We start from the raw sequence: 19,467 nt of genomic DNA, 5'->3' as shown, positions 1-19,467 counted from the left end.
AGCAACAAACCATGTGCTGGATTTTTTAGAAACAAGCAAAATATCTAATATATTATTTTGTAATTTTATTTTCTTCTTTGCAATAATAGATCTATAGTAAAATTCAAGTAGGCTAATATAGATGTATACTACAGTAGGCTATAGTTTAGACTGCAGAAAGATCACTTCGTTTAACATGTAGGCCTATTTATGAGAGGGCTAAACATATTATAGTCTGTATAAATATTGGAATATTTATTGATTTAATTCTTATGAAAAATTGTTTTAACAGCTTTTATTTATTGTAAACATAACTTGTTGTAGTTTTTTTTATTATTTTAGACAAATATATTAAATATCCATATTTATGTGTACACGAAGTGCAACTAAACATCCATTGTTTGGACAGTTAGTTGATCTTCCTGAAAATCAAATCCCATCATATGAAGACGTTATTAAGGCGTTCTATTATAATCAGAAAACAGTATTAGAAATTAGCTTGCAAGAAAGATATTCAATTTTAGCAGACAGAGTGAAATGTATTTATTCAAAAGCAAGTATTCCCACAATAGAAGTGAATAGCACAATCATTAGGGTTAGAAGACTTATGGATAAAGTACATACACTTGAAAAATATTCAGATGCAAAAAGAACATCAGACACGTTCACTGAAAAGTTGAATTCTTTTCAGCAGTTATTTGACATTTGTACCTGCAAATGCTTTGATTCGGGCATTAGAGATAGGAACTTATGCACGTGCCCACTGCCAAATAAAATTCCATTGATAGAGTGGGATTTCTGGGTTGACCAGAAAACTGTTAGAAATATGATAATTGGTGGAGTAGACAAAGAAACGACAGCAACACTGGAAAAGAGACAAAAACGCAAGTTTATGAAATTAGTGTGTGATGAAGCACAGTCAAAAGAGGTTGAATATGAAACTGAGGAAGATATTGATGAGGATGAGCGTAACACATCTGAAAGTAATTATACATCAGAGGAAGAGACAGTATCAGTGCAGAATTAATATATAAATCATTAGCGGACTTTAACTTTTCTTCTTGTTCAGTTTTACCCTTTTTAGTATCAAAGCAAACGAATGGCATGGAATAACCAGTCAATTTTTGTGTTGCTGGTTCTTTATTCTCGCATACACCATACGAAAATAATATAGGCGTTCGTATTACAAGAGGACCATCTCCAGAAGGATAAGAATATTTTACTGGCACTTTTTGATAGACAACTGATATAACAAAGGAGTTAATGTCAGTTATTATAGAGACAAACTCCGTAGAAAGCATTCAAGGTGTTGCGTGTGATGGCACAAATAATAATACAGGTAAAAACAACGGAATCATAAGAAAATTGGAGGAGAACTTAGGTAGACCATTACAATGGTTGGTATGCCTTCTACACTGTAACGAGCTGCCATTTAGAAGGTTTTTGGCAGGCGTGGATTTTGCTCGAACTACAGGACCTTCCACATCGACAGGTACAATTAGCTCAGCTCTAGAATATGATCCGAATGAATTGCCTGTCGTTAATTATTTGCCCATTACTGGTAAGGTGACTGATTGTGATGAAGCTGTCAAGAAGGATCTTAGCACAGACCAACTGTACTTTTTAAAAGCATGTCTAGCAGTACAGCGTGGACGTCAGGCTTCTACAGACATTGATTTCCTCGAGAAGAGTTTACCTGGAAATATAAGTCATGCTCGGTGGTTGACGAAAGCCAACAGGATTTTGCGTCTCTACATGTCTAGAGAGGTGGCATCTCAACCTCTCAGAAGAGTAACGCATTTCATTTTGAACTTTTACGGACCCTCTTGGTTCAAAATCAAATCAAATTCTTCTTGCCAAAATGGTGCTAACAACTTCTTTTACTTAGTTCAGTTGTTTCAGGAACTTGATGCTTTAGATCAGGCTGTGGTTCGTCCTGTTCTCGAAAATAACTGCTACTTTGCACATGCTGAAAACATTCTGTTAGCTGCAGTTAGTGATAGTTATATGGAAGTCCGTCGTTTTTCAGTAGAACAAATAATAAGAGCAAGAGAGAAGCAGACTAATAGTAACATACCGGTTCGCGTCTTTGATAAGAAGGATATAACATTAAATTTGGCTGCGACATCGTTCATTAACATGATTGACTGGGACCAGAGTAATGTTACATCTCCTCCGATGCTATCACACCTTTCAAATGATCAACTTACTTACACACATCCAATACTACTGCCCGATGTTCCATGTCATTCACAGGCAGTAGAGAGAACAATTAAAGACGTTAGCGCTGCGAGCTGTAAAGTTTATGGGAGAAAGTCCCGTCATGGCATGGTGTTACAGAGTAAGAAATCCAGATTAGAGATACCAAAAATAGACAGCAAGAAAGATTTTATTAACAGTTAGGTTAAACAACTTTGTATTGTTGCTGTTTAACATTGATTCGTTACAGTTTACATTATTTTTAATTTGTAATACATTGCAATACATTACACTAACATTGGGTATTTATGTAGTCTTTCTAGTCAGAGTTGGGACCTGTAGACACTGTCCATAAAATAAAAAGTGAGGTTTTTTCAAACGAGTACATCAAAAAGCAACTTTTTAGACATGTACAGGATCTCCAACTTAATATTTTTTACATTTCGACCCACCTTAATATATATATATATATATATATATATATATATGTATGTATGTATGTATGTATGTATGTATGTATGTATGTATGTATGTATGTATGTATGTATGTATGTATGTATGTATGTATGTATGTATGTATGTATGTATGTATGTATGTATGTATGTATGTATGTATGTATGTATGTATGTATGTATGTATGTATGTCGGAAATATAGCCGTAAACTTTTTACACAAAACAGAGAGTGATTTTAAAGAAGATGATCGATAAAGTTTTCTAGATCTTTGAAATTAAGTATTTTTATAGTCTTTACTAAAAGGAACAGTTTTTTTAAAGTTCTCTCTAAGGCTGTGTGTATCATGTAGTCAAAAGTGGGGAAAATACTTTCAAAAATAAAACAATAGAAAAAAAAGAGAAAGGTTTTTGTTGTTTTGCAATAACTTTTAATCCTCAGTTTAATTTTTTTTTTAAACTTTTATTCTTATTTATCTAAATTTATTGGTTTTCTCCAATTCATAAAAATGTTTGATCAAATAAATAATATGATAAAATGGAAATAACGATTATATAGTTTTATACATCTCATCTTGTAGTAAAGTTTGAAAATATAATAAAAAAATGAAGTACGTAATAAGACAATGTAAAACAGGTAAAACAATTGTTATTAATATGTTCATTCTAATAGTATTTTGGATGCTTTTTACATTTCACCAATGAACCATTGTCATAGCCTCAGCCTTTGCAATCTTCATTTTTTAAAGTATTGCTGTTTATTTATTATTTTTTTTGTTAGCCTACCAAACTACATATTTCGTCAGTAATTTGTGGCCGTATACCTACTTTGTCAAGTTCGAATCTCTTTATATACTTATCTTAAACTTACTTGGCTTCATTCTTTGAAAATAATTCTTTTTTATAGTCAAGTCTCACAGAAATTAAACCAATCGCTACATTTGAGATTCTAATATTAATAATCACAGTGGAATTCATTAAAATCATGTTGAACTGTACAATGATTGTTTTAGGGGTTAATGCTGTTAGTAGTTGGGTTAAATTTTTTCTAAGAATCTAAAAAATTTAATTTTTTTTTTTTTACTTACAACCGGTAAATCTTTATCCATAAAAACCATTTTGTTACAGCTATTTATTTTGCGTTGGTTTTTTCTCTATAGTCGAAACAAAATAGAAAAAGTCAACTCAAAGCAAATGCACCATATGAAAATTTTTTGAATGACCTTTTTTGAAGATATTAAAGAATACAGATAACTGAACTAAAGGCTTTATAATAAATTTTGTTAAATTGTAATTTGAGCTTTTAATTAATTCTTTTATAGTTGAATAAACTTGTATGTAATTGGAATAAACTGTAAACTGGAATAAACTTCTATGTAACTGGAAACAGACACTTTTTATGGAACTCATTTCAAAGCAAACAGTAGGCAAATTGTTGAAAAACAAAATTCAGACGTCACCAAGTGAGATTTTAACTCAATTGAGTAGAGATAAACTGAATGATACGATTGCAAAAAATCAGTAGTTATTTTTCATATATAAAAGGTTTTATAACTCAAGAGTGTTTGACGAGCAAATATTTTACATTTTTTTAAGTAAAAAAAAAATTTCGTAAAAAATAGTTTATTTGGTCCATTTTAAATTGGCGCCCTCGGCACATCCCCCCCCCCCCCTCCTTCGTCCTTCTCCTTAATACAGTACTGCTTTTATTAGAGATTTACAGATATTTATTTTTGTCACTGGATGTTATTTTAAGATGACTAGATGTTATTTTAAGATGACTGGATGTTATTTTAGAATATTAAATCTTCTGATTCTCGATACATAAAAAAAAAAAAAAAAACTAAGCCAGCCTTAAACTATTTTTAAAACAAAAAATATGATGAACACGAGGTTTGTAAACAACGGAACGAATAAACAAATAATTTACTCTGCGCGAGATTTATTTACATCGACGTTAACATAAATATACATATATATATTATAAACTAAATACACTTTTAGCTACACAGTAATATATGTATTACCAAATATACACGGTTGGCAAACAAATGACGTAACTTTTTTTATCTTTTTTATTGCTTGTAATAAAAAAAAAACTCCTTAAAAAACCTTGGACAAATACCAAAAAAAATTTGTATAGCTAAAAAACACGTTCCACAAGGATAAAGAAATAACTTGTCATAAAAAAAAGGTGTTTGGCGTACGATGTGTAGAGCATGCATGGAGAAGAAGAGGACGCCACAAAACGTTATAAAAATAAACTTCAAACTTTTGAAAATATTTGTAAATTAGAAAAACAAAAAAAGCTAAAAATTTTAACCTTGCTTAAAGGTGATCGAAGTTTCATTCTTTAACCTATTTTTAATCTATTTTAATTATTCTAATATCAAAAAGCTAAAAATCGCCAGCCTAATGGGAGTTCCCCATGAACTAGGGCTCGTCATTGTATAAACAAGTCAACATAGAACACATATCGTGCTCACACATATCATGCTAAAGCAAAATGCAAATTCAATAGAGTGTCTATTAAGAACTCGATACTATATCTGACCTGTTTTTCGAGCAAACCTTTCAGAGAAAAACTTTCGACACATTTGTTTAAGTGTTGCTGTTTTTTTATTTGATCATACCAGAGAAAATTCGCACTTCGTTGCTTTTACCTTGAGAAATCAGAATGACGCTCTTCGCATCTGTAAAAAGCGCAATTTTCTACATGTTTTAGTAATTGTCGAAATATTAGAAGCACTTAACTAAAATCATAGCTTTTATTTAAGAACTATAAAATATAGATTAAATATAGTTAATGCAAGTATTGAAATAATTTTCAAAGAGAATTACTCCTTCGCTTGACTTCATCTCTCTGGTCGAGGAATAGCATCATCCTCGTCATCATTTAACTCCCCATTTTTCTTCTTCATTTTTTGTCTATATATATGAATATATATGTGTGTGCGTATATATATATATATATATATATATATATATATATATATATATACTTTTATTTAAGAATAAAACGGCATATATCTAATATATACTAGAACTATTATATAGAAGATACAAATATTATTATATTATTCTGAGGTAAGAGTTTCAAAAATGTCACTTACCGTCTTACAAATATTAGTATTGCCCAGATTAAACCTGTCAATCCAGCTGTCATGATGACCAAAGAAACAAGCAGTAAAGGCAACATAGAAGCTAAACAAAACTAACTGTCGTCAGTTCAAATCGATAATTATGAGCATGTTCAGATAACAAAGTGCATCATCAAAGGACAATTTATTTAATAGAAAAGATCCACGATGGAATAAAAGGTACTAAGGATTAATTAAGAAAAAAGCTGGCTCTTTAAATAAACTAAATTATTCATAAGAAACACAGAATCAGGAAAATAATAATACTCACAGGCCTGATACTTCCTTTTCTTTTTCTCAGAATGCTTGACAAGTGCTGAAATTTCAATCAACTTGTTTTTAAATGGTTGCTCATTTACTTGACAAAATTCAGGTGTTAAGCATCTGACTCCAAAACACTGTTCTTTGTTTACTAAGTAAGCCATGTCGCATTTCCCATATTCGCAACATTTACTGAGGCAACTTTTAATGTCACTGAAGATGTTGTTATAAAAAGCTTACACATATGCATCTTACAATATGATACACAATATATATGTATGTATGTACTACAACATAAAAACTACTTAAAAAGGACTTTATGTTTGATGATGTGTATATTGGTGTTTGCCAATAACTAAATATGGTCATCTGAAAAAAAAGAATATTGAAACTTGAAATAAACATAAAAATGAACACTAATTAAAAAGCTCACTTAGTTTTCCCAAGGTAAGAATAGTGCCCATATTTCATTCCACCAGATAGAGTTTTGTTAATATGAACGGGTCCATGCTCAATTGCTTCTGCATCACAAGTTTTAGAATTCTCACTGCTTATATCAAATAAAATACCTAAAATAGAATTCGAAAAATTTTTATAGAAACCATAAAACAAAAAAGATCTGTGCCCATTTAATAACTTTTACTGATTATATTAACTTTATAATTAATATACATTACATTATACATACATAGATACATAGATACATAGATACATAGATACATAGATACATAGATACATAGATACATAGATACATACATACATACATACATACATACATACATACATACATACATACATACATACATACATACATACATACATACATACATACATACATACATACATACATACATACATACATACATACATACATACATACATACATACATACATACATACATACATACATTCATACATACATACATTCATACATACATACATATATGTATGTATGTGTATGTGTGTGTGTGTGTGTGTGTGTGTGTGTGTGTGTGTGTGTGTGTGTGTGTGTGTGTGTGTGTGTGTGTGTGTGTGTGTGTGTGTGTGTGTGTGTGTGTGTGTGTGTGTGTGTGTGTGTGTGTGTGTGTATAAAATTAACCAATTTACTTTTTCAACATTTTTACCTGATGTGGCTGAATCCAAAGCTAAAGCCGTATTTGGCCTATATTTTGTCACATAAGCCAATTTTGGGTTTAAATTAGAAGGTTTAGCTAGTACTGCTTGACAGCTTGCTTCATCAAAGCAACCAACAGCATAGCATTTATCAGAAAACATAAATGCAACATCACACAGAGGTGTATCACAGCACTTTGAAACACATTCTCGCATACTGATGCCCTCACCAAGTTCAATAAATTTACCTAAATTCAATTTACTTATTTTTATTATTTTAATACCATTTAATGTTAAAAACTTTAAAAGAATTATAAAAATTTATATAAATTATATATAATACATATTTAAAGAGTATATTTAGGACTACCAAACATGAGTCTATAAACTTTTACTATAAACTTTTATTATTTTCATTACTCTTACTATGATTATCACCATCATTACTTTATAAGTAATTAAAGTATATATATATATATATATATATATATATATATATATATATATATATATATATATATATTTATATATATATATATATATATATATATATATATACTTTAGAAGTATGAGTTTAAGGAGTTTCATGAGAGTTTTTCATATCTATTTAATTCACATAATAAACAATAAAAAAAAAGTTAAAAAAATTAATTTTAGTGGACTTTGTTTCCAGAATTTTTCCCATGTACTAAATCAACTCATATTTAATGGGTTTAATGCAGGAGTTTTTACAATTATGATTTCTCTCATTAAACCATAATGTTTTCTTGAGGATATCATGTAAAAGTTTGCATACTATAAAATAAACTTTGGTCTTGTGAGTAACTTAGCGATAAGTACTATGTGTTTTCATTGTAACTCTTTAATAGTTTTATCTATAAAAACAAATATGCCCGATTATGTAAATATCAAAAAAAGGTATTAAACTCACTATACTTCATATCCAAACCTGTTAGTCTAAATTCAATATATTTTATATCCAAACCTGCAGGTGAAATGGAGAGATGAGATACCACATTTAAATTATTTAAAAAGAGAACTCAGGTTTTAAGTTACTGGAGACCATAGACCTGTAAATGATCCTGCAATTTCATAAATAGAGCCAAAAAAAAAAACAGTTTAAAATATCTGCAGTCATACTTATATAAGTTAGGTTACTAAATTAAATAATAACAGCAATAAATCCACCAATTTCCATGCCAGAGCTCTCAAATTTGCAAAAAATAAATTGAACATTTTTGTCTGAAGTTATAATAACAGAGGAAAAGTTGTATAATGAAAACCAAACAAAATAGGTGAAAAAAAAATTATTATTATTATAATATTACATTTACAAATAGAATTAGAGTACCTGAATTAAGTCTATTTCAACAAAAAATCTTAAACATGACAGAATGTTGAAACAAAAAGGACTATTATTTAAGTCTCTGAGTATCTGATAGCAAACATTAAGTTCTAACGGAGACCATTAACTAAGTATCTAATAACAAAAATTAACTTCTGATAGAGAGTTCAAGTTTGAACAAAGTTCTGATAGAGAGCATTAATTAAGCATCTGATAGCAAAGCAATAACAACTCTAAACAATACTGATTATCTTCCTACAAAGAAAAAATCAAAATTAAACAATAAATGGTCATCATAACTTTACAGCATTTAATTCTTTAAAAAGAGATTTATTAACTTGATTCATCAATAAAAATGCTTAACCCTATATACATTTGATAATTTATTGCCTTAACATCCAAACAAGCTCAGTGAAAATGTATGTCATTGTATTTTCACAAATTTCACTTTTTCTTGTGCACAAATAAAATTGCAAAAATATATCATTTTATCCATATTATTTTTACAGGAGACCATTAGTGTTACCAGATATCAGTTGTTTGACCAGTTGATTACACACCTTCAAAATGTCTAAATAAACTAGTCAAAGAAGCTGTAATTGGGCTTTATACCTAGATGTTTGCTAGAGCAACTAATCAAACTATAATTGTGATTGACAGATTCTAAAAATTCAATGCTATAAAGTTATAATGACCATTTATTGACTGGTTCTGGTAAGGGTGGGGGGTTACTAATTTATCTGTAGAAGCTAATTTTTGGGGTCCATTTGCATATTGCATACAACATGCAAATAGACCCCAAAAAATTGAGCTATTTTTGAGGCTCCTTGTTGCAAATCTTATTGGACCTAAAAACACCTCCAAGGATGGATTTACAGGTTCCACAAATAAACTACTGTAAAAGTAAATCAAACAAGATGCTTAAAAAAGTTTGAGCCTATTTGTCTTATCAGACCATTGATTAAAATTCCTAACAACATTTTAAGATCTATGTCAACCAATGCTTTACTGAGCTACAAGTTAGCTTCCTGTCTTAAATCAGTTACTCTTAATCCTTACTTGTCAACAGAAAATGTGGCAATCTTTGCCAAAGCAGGCTTACAACTAGTCAGGCATTGATCAACATTGATTATGGATGTATTAATAGATGAATACATCAAGTGATGTACATGCAAGATCTAAATAAGCCATGAAGTTGAATTTCCTTTGGCTTTACATAAGTGAACATGGTTTAAAAGGTGATATTTTGGAAAGACTAAAAGTTCTTGTTCAGTTTGTGATTCAAGTACAATTTCATATGTAGTTTAGAATCAAGGTGAAGCATTCTACTTTTGAAGGGACCCATCATCTAGTTAAGTTTCTTTATCTATTAAGAACTCAAACAGTTGAAGTTAAGAAGGATGCAGTTGTAAAGTCTATTAAAAATGGAGCATATCATGCTCATTCTGAGTCCTTTCTCATTTCTCTATTTTCAAGCTTATGAAAATAAAATTTGAAAGTTAGAGGGATTGAGAGTGATGCAAGATCCTGAAAAAAACATAAATTGAACATTCATTCTGTCTCTCTGAACTCGTTGACTGAACAAATCTTGAACCCGAATTTCATATGTAAGATGATAAAAAGGATTTAGAGAAGAAGTACCTTACTTCCCCTCAACACACCCCCTCCACCTAGTCTTGTAATACATTTGTAAAGCAAGTATCTTTATGGTTTTTAGAGATGGAATGTTTGTATTAGAGCAAAAATAAATTACAGTGTTGTCATTCCAAATTTAAAAACCAAGAAAAATTTAATGAAAAAGTTGAGGGAATGTTAAATTTTGATTTTAGTTTAATATGGATTGTCCATCATAATGAATTTTTCCTAAATATTTGTAGATATACACTAAATTCTGACAAATCTAATTCAAAAACTACTTTTCCTAATATGATTAATATATTAGACTTTTTAGAACTGTAAAAACTGTTTTTTCATAATGATTCTATTTTATAAAACTATGTTGCCTGGAAAATTATTTTAAAAATCATTTGTTCTAAAGATTTAATTTCTTATGCTTTGATTATTATTTTTATTTTTAGGTGAATGTTGATTAAAAATAACTATGTCATGATAAAACCGTTCCCCAAAAAATATTTTTTTAAAAATTTGAAATAATTAAAAGTATAACTTGTCACTTATTATTAAGTGTTGCAAAAAAAATGTCCTTAGCAAAAATGTTAAGTACTGATGGCTTGAATATCAATTTTTCAATATCTTATTACATGGCTAATCACATAGTATTAGAGTACATTTATCTTGTTTAGAATGTGTAGAAGACTTTTATTTATATAGCCAAGTACAATAAAATCAATGTATATCTATGATTGGCATATTTGTCAAGGAGTAACAGCTCATGCAAGGGAAACTTTTTCAAACTACTAATATTAATTTTGCCTTAAATAAAAAATACTAACTAATGGCATTTTCTTGAGTATTAGGTGCATCTTTACAAGCAAATTATTTTGTATATGCTGAACAAATTTTTTCGCTACACAGCCAGTAATTAGAGTTGGAACTTTATTACTTAAACACAATCAGTCATTTCTAGTTTAGTAATTTTGAACACTTTTTAGTTATTAAAAGTAATAGTTGATATTGGATTCATATCTCATTTCATGATACTCTGTTTTAAACCTATAAATAAAATTTTCCATAGAATAGTTCTTGAAGTGCAGACTTCTTCCAGTTGATTCAAAAATTATTGCCAATATATTAAAAGTTCTGGTCTCACAAAATCAATTACTTGGTCTTTTGGTTAGATTTTTAATCCTTTTTAACATAGGTTTTCATCATATACATATCTTTTACATAACCATCTAAACCAAAGCCTTCTACTTATTATAAACAAGATTAGGTACTATTTGACTGTATGATAAGTTATGAACAGGGCATGTATATATGTGCAAAAACAACAAATTATTTTTTGCAATTAATTTATCGAAGCAAGTTGTAACCTGCATTATGTAACCTTTTATCTGCATATAGTCAGTTCAATTACACTTAGTAAGTTATGTTAGGTCATAAAATACATTAATTTCTTCTAAATTGTTATATTTTTCATATAAAAGATAGATATTACACTTACAAGGCTGTGTATCTAAAAAGCCATGAGGAAGAGACAATTGTCAACTGTCATTTTCAAAATACACTTACCAGAATGAACTCCTCCACGAAGGGTTACATTGTAGTTAATGGGGCTATCAGCACACATCATTCCCTTTTCATTATTAACTGCTTCACTTTGATCCACACCTAACAGTATCAACACAAAAAGTTAAAAAGTGCGAAAAAACAATAACTTTAATCTCTAAATTCTTAAAAATTGATTATATTTCTTTTGGTTCAACATTACTATGCAAAAACAGTATTAGTACTACAGTAGCAATCAGAAAAATTTGACTATCAAAGCAAGAAATGAACATCTACTTTCTTATCACTTTTAGCTTTGTAATTTAGTAATTTACAAATTAGATTGCTGTGGTCTGAAAGAGGTTTTTCAAAATCGTATCTTACTCCATATTTCCTCAATTTGCTAAAACTATTTTGTTAGTTGATTTTCTTTAATGTTGGTTTTCTAAATGCTATCAAAGATGTTTGATTGGATGCTACCAATGATGCTCAATCAGATGCTAATGGTGTTTGAATGTAGTTACCAAAAACACTTGATTAGGTGCTACCAATGATGCTTAATTAGATGCTACCAAAGATTGTTCAATTGGGTGCTATCAATAATGTTCTATTGGGATAAGATTCGGACTTTGCAATAATTTTTTTTTAAACATTTTAGACAGATTTTGCGTGTTTGGATTTTTATCTTCCTGATAGATTAATAAACCATATTCTTTCTAATAACTTGCTCAACTTGCTAATTTTTTTTAAAATTTTTAAATTAAAAGCAGGAATGTTGCAGGGGTGGGATAAGATTTTCAATGTCAATAAAAACAGGGCATAAATGAAATATTGCATCTTTAACTTAGAAATATCCATTTATTTCCCAAGCAGGACATATATAGAGAGAACACATTAAGTGGTAATATTCTTTTGGGTATGTGCAAACATTATCTTCTCAAAAAAATTACAATCTTGCTCAAAAATACCTTCAACGCCATGAATTGAACTCATTAAGCTGCAACTAATGAACTCCTTCATTTCTTCTACTATGCTTAACAGTTGAAAGTTGCTTTAGCTTGTATTTTTATATGATAAGATGTCAAACATACTTTATTATATTAGATTTTATCCCTCCAAAAAATCTTAGCCCAGCCAAAGTCTTAGTTCAATGAAAACGTTTGGTAAGCTTAACTCAGGAAATGAGATTCTTGTAAGAAACAAATGGTTACTTTGCACATTGCTTTAGAGTTCAATGATTGCAATTGATTTGTCTTTGAAAATAAATTGAGTATTTTGAAGTTTGTTAAAACAGAACTCTTAATGCATTTAAAACAGTAAAAGTTTTTTGGTGTGATAAATTTATACTCATATTTAATTTGTTATTTTTTAAAGAAAAGTAAAATAGATTTAATTGAATAGCAATTCTGGGCAATGTTATTGAAATAAAAATAGTGCAATGATGCAAAACAATCCAATGTATGTGAGGTATCTTAAATTTTTTTCAGGAATCTTTTATAAATATATAAAAAATTATTTGATATTAGCTTTATTTCAAATGACTGATACAGAAGTTTGTACTTTGTTATTATGCGTTTGTGCTTTAACCATTATTATTAACAGAAAAACAAAATGCAGATGGTTAGTTAAAAATATAGGTAATAATTTAAAATAATTAATAAATATGTGCAATAGCCTTTATTTTTTTTGATACATAGGAAGATCTATTTCAAATCAACAAGTAATCCTAAATATAATTAGTCATAAAAATGTCATCAATCTATATAGCAAAAAGTGAAGAAAAGAATTTGACCGCTACTGTATCACTAGCAAATATTTTATAGAAAAGCATAGCAAAATGTTGATGCAGCAAATATCCATTGAATGGGTTTCTTAAACTGCAAGTAAATATATCTGACAAAATTTATTAATCTTAAATTATTAAATCAACATTTCACCTTTTTCTTCAAAGTTTTTAATTTTTTCATCAGATAAACTAGGAACAGTTTTGAAGTAAAAAGATCTTGGTCTTGGAGTTGCTGAATAATGTAATAAAGGGTTTACATGCAAGTATTCTTGTGTCAGGTTTTCTCTAACTTGTTGTAAGAGGTCTTCAGTGTCATTGACGCTGTCAAACACAGAGTCAAGTACATCCTTGTCATTGTCAATGTCTGTAACACAATTTAATCATAAACTCAAAACAGAAAGAAATGAAACTGACTTGTAAAAAGAATATATATTGAGAAGAATTTTTATGCCTTAAATTTTATGCTGGAATGTTCCCTGAGTAGCTTTTATGTTAGCGTTATTATTATTACTTTTGCTATGAAATTTTGTTAACAATTATTTTCCAACTTTTAGTTATTTTGTTTAGAACATTAGTTTTTACTATTTGTCATGCATTTTAAGAAAAAGAAATGTGATTGAAATACTTTTGACAAGCTTTTTGTGTAAATTAAAGTAAAAAAAACTTATTTTAATAAAGTTAACATAAGTATTTTACATAGGTTTTGTGCATGATTTCATTCTTTTGTATTGAACATAACTGAAATATAGTGTGATTAGTTTAGAAAATAAAAAGAGTGATTAGCTTAGAAAATGTAAAGTGTTTTTAGTTTAGAGAATATAAAGTGACTAGTTTAGAAAATGTAAAGTGTGTTAAGTTTCAAAAATATAAAGTGTGTTAAGTTTAGAAAATATAAAATGTTATTAGTTTAGAAAATATGAAATGTGATTAAGTTAGAAAATATAAAGTGTGATAAGTATAAGATAGGGAAGAAATTTTAGTATGTCAGTAACAGTCAGTTGTAATGGATGTCAACATGTCAGTTCAAAAGTTAAAAGCAATTTAAAAAAAGAGAATTTTTTTTTAATTTGTAAATGACAAACAATTCACTTTCTGCCTTTGGTTGTTTACCTGGTGAATTTGATGTCAATAAACCAGGCTTGTTTAGAAAGGATATTGCAGGGTTTAAATTGAGGCTTCGAATGTCAGAGTACATTGCAGGCGATGGCTTGCACATTTCCCTTGTTTTGCACTTCACAGCAAAGCAGAAAGGTCCAAGCATATATGCCACATCAGCATTCGATGAGTGACAACATCGCTCTATACAATCGTCCATTTTTTTTACTCTACCAAGTTTAGTAAACAAACCCGAATGCATCCCCAATCGAAGAGTAGCATTGAAGATAATTGGATCAGCTTTACATGAGTGTTCTTTAGGTGATCCTAAAAAATAATGTTTTGAAATCTGATTTACATCTTCATTTTGTTACTAACTTTTTTAAGTTATTTTATTTATCTTTACATATATTTAAAGACTGAGACTATATGATAAAATGAGAACTTATTAAATTTAAGCCATTTACTAGTACTAGCACTACTTAACTTGGCTGTAATGCCACAAAGAATTATGGTTTTTTAAAATATTATGATGGGATTTTTTTGAAATAATAATTGCTTTAAAGTAATGGTTTTAAAGAACTGAACTGATTAAAGAAGATTGCACAAAGTCACAAATCTAATCTGTCTCAAATACACAGAACAATCTCAAACATTCTTGTTAAAAAACAAAGGACTTACCAAATGAAGGTGTTGCAACATTGGTTGCAGATGAAACCATGAAAGTTGAAGATGGTGTAGTTCCTGGTAAATACAATATTATGTAATTAGAACATGTATTTAATTCTAAAAGAAAAAAATTAGTTTTATGGTATTTTTCTAGGTTTTCGTCAAGTCACAGATTTTGAGGTCAATCAACATTAGAGGTCTAATCCTCTGAGTTATCCCCAGGTTTTAAGGCTGCTGTTGGTATGCTATATAAATTGTTGAAAAGGTTTTTTGCACCAAAAAGGTATGAAAAACCTAAATGTCAAAACAACTCAAACTTTAAAATAGAAAAGAGAACTTTTTGTTAAATTTTTTTTGTATAGTATTTGAAACTGTTTTTTCTTGTTAATTAAGAATATCTTTATGTTCTTTATTTGTCCTTAAACACTATTTCCTGTTCTCCTTTTGTCAGTTAGAGTTGTCTTTCTGTTCTCTATTTGTCATTTAGATTTTTGTGTTTTAGATCTTTCTCTTATGTTCTAAAAGAAGATCTTTTCAACTTACCAATTGAACATAATGCTAAAGTGAAAAATCAAAGTACAGAAAAGATTTTTTTGGTTTAAAATAAACTTCAGCTTCTAACTATATATTATTTTTTAAGAGCTTTAGCATTATTTTGTTAAATAACATTAAAAATTGTATTATGTGTATGTTCAGTCGGTCACTAACCTGTTTTTGGTCTAGGTATGATTGTACGGGATTTGTGTATTGTCACAGTCGGGGCAGTTGGTGTTGTACTAAGTCCACTGTATAGTATACGGAATGTTTTTTCAATGCTTCTTTTATCATCTGCAAGTTCTGTCAGTGTCTCTTTAACAAATCCAATAACCTGATTTATACCTGAAGCCATTGTTAAAAATTTTTTAAGTTTTTTGGTACAGTAAAAAAAATAACAAATTGATAATCATACATGAGTAAGAAAAAATGTCATGTGCAATATATAACACTTATTTTTTAAAGCTTTGTTCTGAAAATAGTATTTTAACATAAAAAATTAAAATCTGATACTGTTGAAAAAAAAATAGCTGTTTTATATTTTGCCGACACAAAAAAAGAGTTGTTTTACATTTTGTTAAAACAAAACACTAACAATGTTTTGAAGGAGAGTTTCGGTGCATTTGGTTTGTACATTGTATGTAAAGTTAAACATAACACACTAGTTTGACTTTTAACAAAATTGTTTTGTGTGAAATGTGTTAACAAGCAGTTGATATCCAAATGTATTTTTCAATTGTTTAGTTTTTGTATGCAGGCGTAATGCATATTTGTGAATGTTTGTTTTATGTGTGTTTTGTGAACTTTAATCATACCATTCAGCAATTTATCGATGTAATCTGCCAAACTGATCTCTGTTAGATTTGTTAATCTATTCATATCAAGAATAGAAGGATGTAACAACTCCGATTTTAATGAAGCATAGGCAATATCTGAAGGCAACTTTTTTTCAGAGCTCGGATACTTAAAAGCCTTTAGGAGAGCAGTGAGATTTGCTTTGCTTAAAGCTGAAAATATAAACACTTATAGAAATAAAAAAATCTTTACCACACATTTCCAGCACAACTTAAAAAATACTGTACTATATACTAATCAATTTTACTTTTAAACTTAATTTTAAAAACGTGCTTTATCTACTGTTGTATTACTGAAAAACTAAAGATTTGATATTAAAGTTTCCATTTTCTTCAAATGCATATGACTTATCTCATTACTTTCTATTTAAGTAAACATTCTGTAACAGAAAAATAAATATATACCTATCTTATAAGCTTTCTTAAAAGCAATTAATGTTGTAAATGCAGTAGGCTTTGCTGTTCTAGTCAAACATAAACTTTCACTATAGCATTTCACTGTGTAACAATCCTGATCAATCATGAAGCTCAAGTCACAGTCATTCTCACTGCAACAATATTCCATGCATTCACCAATGCTATCCACTTGGCCATGATCACGAAAGATGCCTGCGTTAATTCCTCCAACCAAAGTACTATTTCTAACAACTTCTTCATCCCATAACTCTGCACTGCATTTCTTCATTAATGTTGAAAGAGTTGGTGTAGTTTGAGGAGGTGGAGGAGATGTAGTAAAATCAATCTTGTGTGAAACCAAAGGAACTGTTAGTTCTGGAAATGAATATAGATTACTTTTAAGTTTATTTAGACAAATATCAGTGGCAGTCCATTCTATGTCTTGTGTGTCTTTTTTTGTGTGCAGTTTATTGGAGTATTTAAAACAGCTATAGTAAGAAAGCATGTTGTTGTAGCAGTATGAGATGTTGTGGCAGTAGTCAACATTTTGCATTTGTATTGATTTTTGGTCTTTTTAATATAGGTCATCGGTAAATTAACACAAAAAAGTATTGTTTTCAAATTTCTATAATTATTGCTTTTGTTGTTTTTTCTACCTTTCTAACCTTGTGTCAAAACTTTGAAATATTTTATTCTATTTATATATCAATAAAAATAGCAACCAATAAGTTCCAATCAAGTACATGCATCATATTTTACATAAAATATACCTCCACAGATATCATTTTGTTATAATATGCATTCTTTTTTTTTTTTTTTTAATGGGTTCATTTTGCCATTAAAAAAAAGCAGATTCATGATCACAATTAATAATATACCAGCTAAGGTTGATATAAGATGTTGCGTAAGCTTTAGTATAAACATGGTTTACAAAAATTGTGTTTTAATTTGCTAATATTTTTATGTCACACCTAATAACCTATGAGCAGTAGACATTTTGTAATAGCAAATACAATAGTATTAATAAATTTACTAACTCTCCTCCACAGCTTGCTCCAATGAATCATTGATTCTTCGCATAATTGCCATTTTGGGATTAAACAAATAAGCATTTTTTGCTGGTCTCATTTGACAGCTACTTTTGCTGTAACATCGAACTCCATAGCAGTCATTTTCAATTTTAAAAGCAATGTTGCAGGTTTTGTCAAGACAACATCTTGCTTTACAATCATCCATTGTAGTAGTATGACCCATGTCAGAAAAATTTCCTGCGTTTATCCCAGCAACAAATGTTACATTGGCATGCTCAGATATTGGTTTGCAGGTTTCAGCTTTAACAATTTCAGCTTTAAAAAAGTTATTTTAATTAGTCACTCATACTAAAGTTACTTAATTCAAACGCTTGCATTTAACATCTAACATTTGAAATTTACCAAGAAACTTTTGGAATTAGAAATTTTATTCAAAATTTTAAAAAGATGAAAACTAAATTTATTACTTATGTTTCGAGGTTTCCTTATGATTCTATGCTTGATATAAGCCAGTTCAGGTTTATATAGGGCAGAGTATGCTGGCTTGGTACGACAAGTATCATCAGAAAAGCAATGTACATTAAAACATTGCGAGCTAAGCATAAATGCAACATTACAATCTGGAGACACTCCACATGACTTAATGCATTCACCAATAGTATCCATCTTCCCCTTATCCTCAAATGTTCCTGCATTTATTGCAGAAGCTAGCGTCACATTAGTCTTGGGTAGAGTTGCCTTATAAAGATAGCGGATATGCTGATTTCCAGAAATCTCTTCTTTGTATACAGTTTCACCAGGAAAGATATCTTCTTGAGACACTTCCACAGCAGTCTTGTTTACAATATCATCTGTAAAGTCTAAAGATATTATCAAACATTTACTAACTACAGCTTTGATAATTCTAAACTTCAATAATAATTTCTACAGCAATTAGAACTCTATAAGTTTGTTTTGTGAACATATTATAGTTTTTTCATATTACTTATAAACTATTTTCTATACTTTTTATCTGAAAAAATATTCAAGAAGACTTTTATTAAAAATTAAAAAGAAAATGTTAAGTTTTTCGATGTTAATTTTTGTAATACCAAATATATTTATTGGCAAAATTATTTGAACATTAAGCATTAACCAGTAAAAATGATCAAAAACAACTGGCACATAAAAGTAAATCTGTGTAAAAGTGAAAAAATGAAAATAATTGACCAGTTGCTAAAAATTATTCATGCTTATGAGATTTGATGTAGAGAAAAAAAGCTTTCTGCTGTAACAATTTTTATAAGAAGATTTTTATATTTCTTATATAATTCTTAATTAAGTTGAGAAAAGTTCAAATAAATTTGTTTTTGAAATTATAATAAAATAAGGTTTAGCTACTGCACCAGTACTTTTTTGCAGCTCAAAAGGTTAGGTGCTAATTATATATTCTTGTAATCCTTAGA

At 29.0% G+C, this 19,467-nt stretch overlaps 1 protein-coding gene across 12 annotated transcripts in view; it reads right to left on the bottom strand.

Annotated features, from left to right (window-relative positions):
- Positions 1–4,555: 4,555 nt before the first annotated feature.
- Positions 4,556–19,467, bottom strand: part of LOC145191789 (uncharacterized) — a 28,129-nt gene continuing 13,217 nt past the window's right edge. For 3 of the 12 annotated variants that reach the window (XM_090066342.1, XM_090066348.1, XM_090066350.1), the window contains exons 16-30: positions 18,490–18,882; positions 18,029–18,337; positions 17,001–17,366; positions 16,557–16,748; positions 15,916–16,086; positions 15,220–15,282; positions 14,554–14,865; positions 13,595–13,807; positions 11,682–11,780; positions 7,156–7,392; positions 6,465–6,600; positions 6,042–6,244; positions 5,744–5,834; positions 5,472–5,558; positions 4,556–5,323 (exon numbers count right to left, since the gene is read on the bottom strand). In XM_090066342.1, the coding sequence (XP_089922468.1) occupies positions 5,486–5,558; positions 5,744–5,834; positions 6,042–6,244; positions 6,465–6,600; positions 7,156–7,392; positions 11,682–11,780; positions 13,595–13,807; positions 14,554–14,865; positions 15,220–15,282; positions 15,916–16,086; positions 16,557–16,748; positions 17,001–17,366; positions 18,029–18,337; positions 18,490–18,882 (2,858 nt within the window). In that variant the 3' untranslated portion in view covers positions 4,556–5,323; positions 5,472–5,485. The remainder of the gene's footprint in view (positions 5,324–5,471; positions 5,559–5,743; positions 5,835–6,041; positions 6,245–6,464; positions 6,601–7,155; positions 7,393–11,681; positions 11,781–13,594; positions 13,808–14,553; positions 14,866–15,219; positions 15,283–15,915; positions 16,087–16,556; positions 16,749–17,000; positions 17,367–18,028; positions 18,338–18,489; positions 18,883–19,467) is intronic. The other 9 variants (XM_090066347.1, XM_090066353.1, XM_090066344.1 and 6 more) reach the window with 8 other exon arrangements.

Source organism: Hydra viridissima, unplaced genomic scaffold, assembly GCF_058129835.1.
Source record: "Hydra viridissima isolate aposymbiotic clone 2 unplaced genomic scaffold, HvirCarnegie_v1 scaffold_11, whole genome shotgun sequence".
Taxonomy (NCBI): Eukaryota; Metazoa; Cnidaria; class Hydrozoa; order Anthoathecata; family Hydridae; genus Hydra; species Hydra viridissima.
Note: the sequence above shows the minus strand (reverse complement) of the source record. Positions and strands in the feature narration are given on the sequence as shown.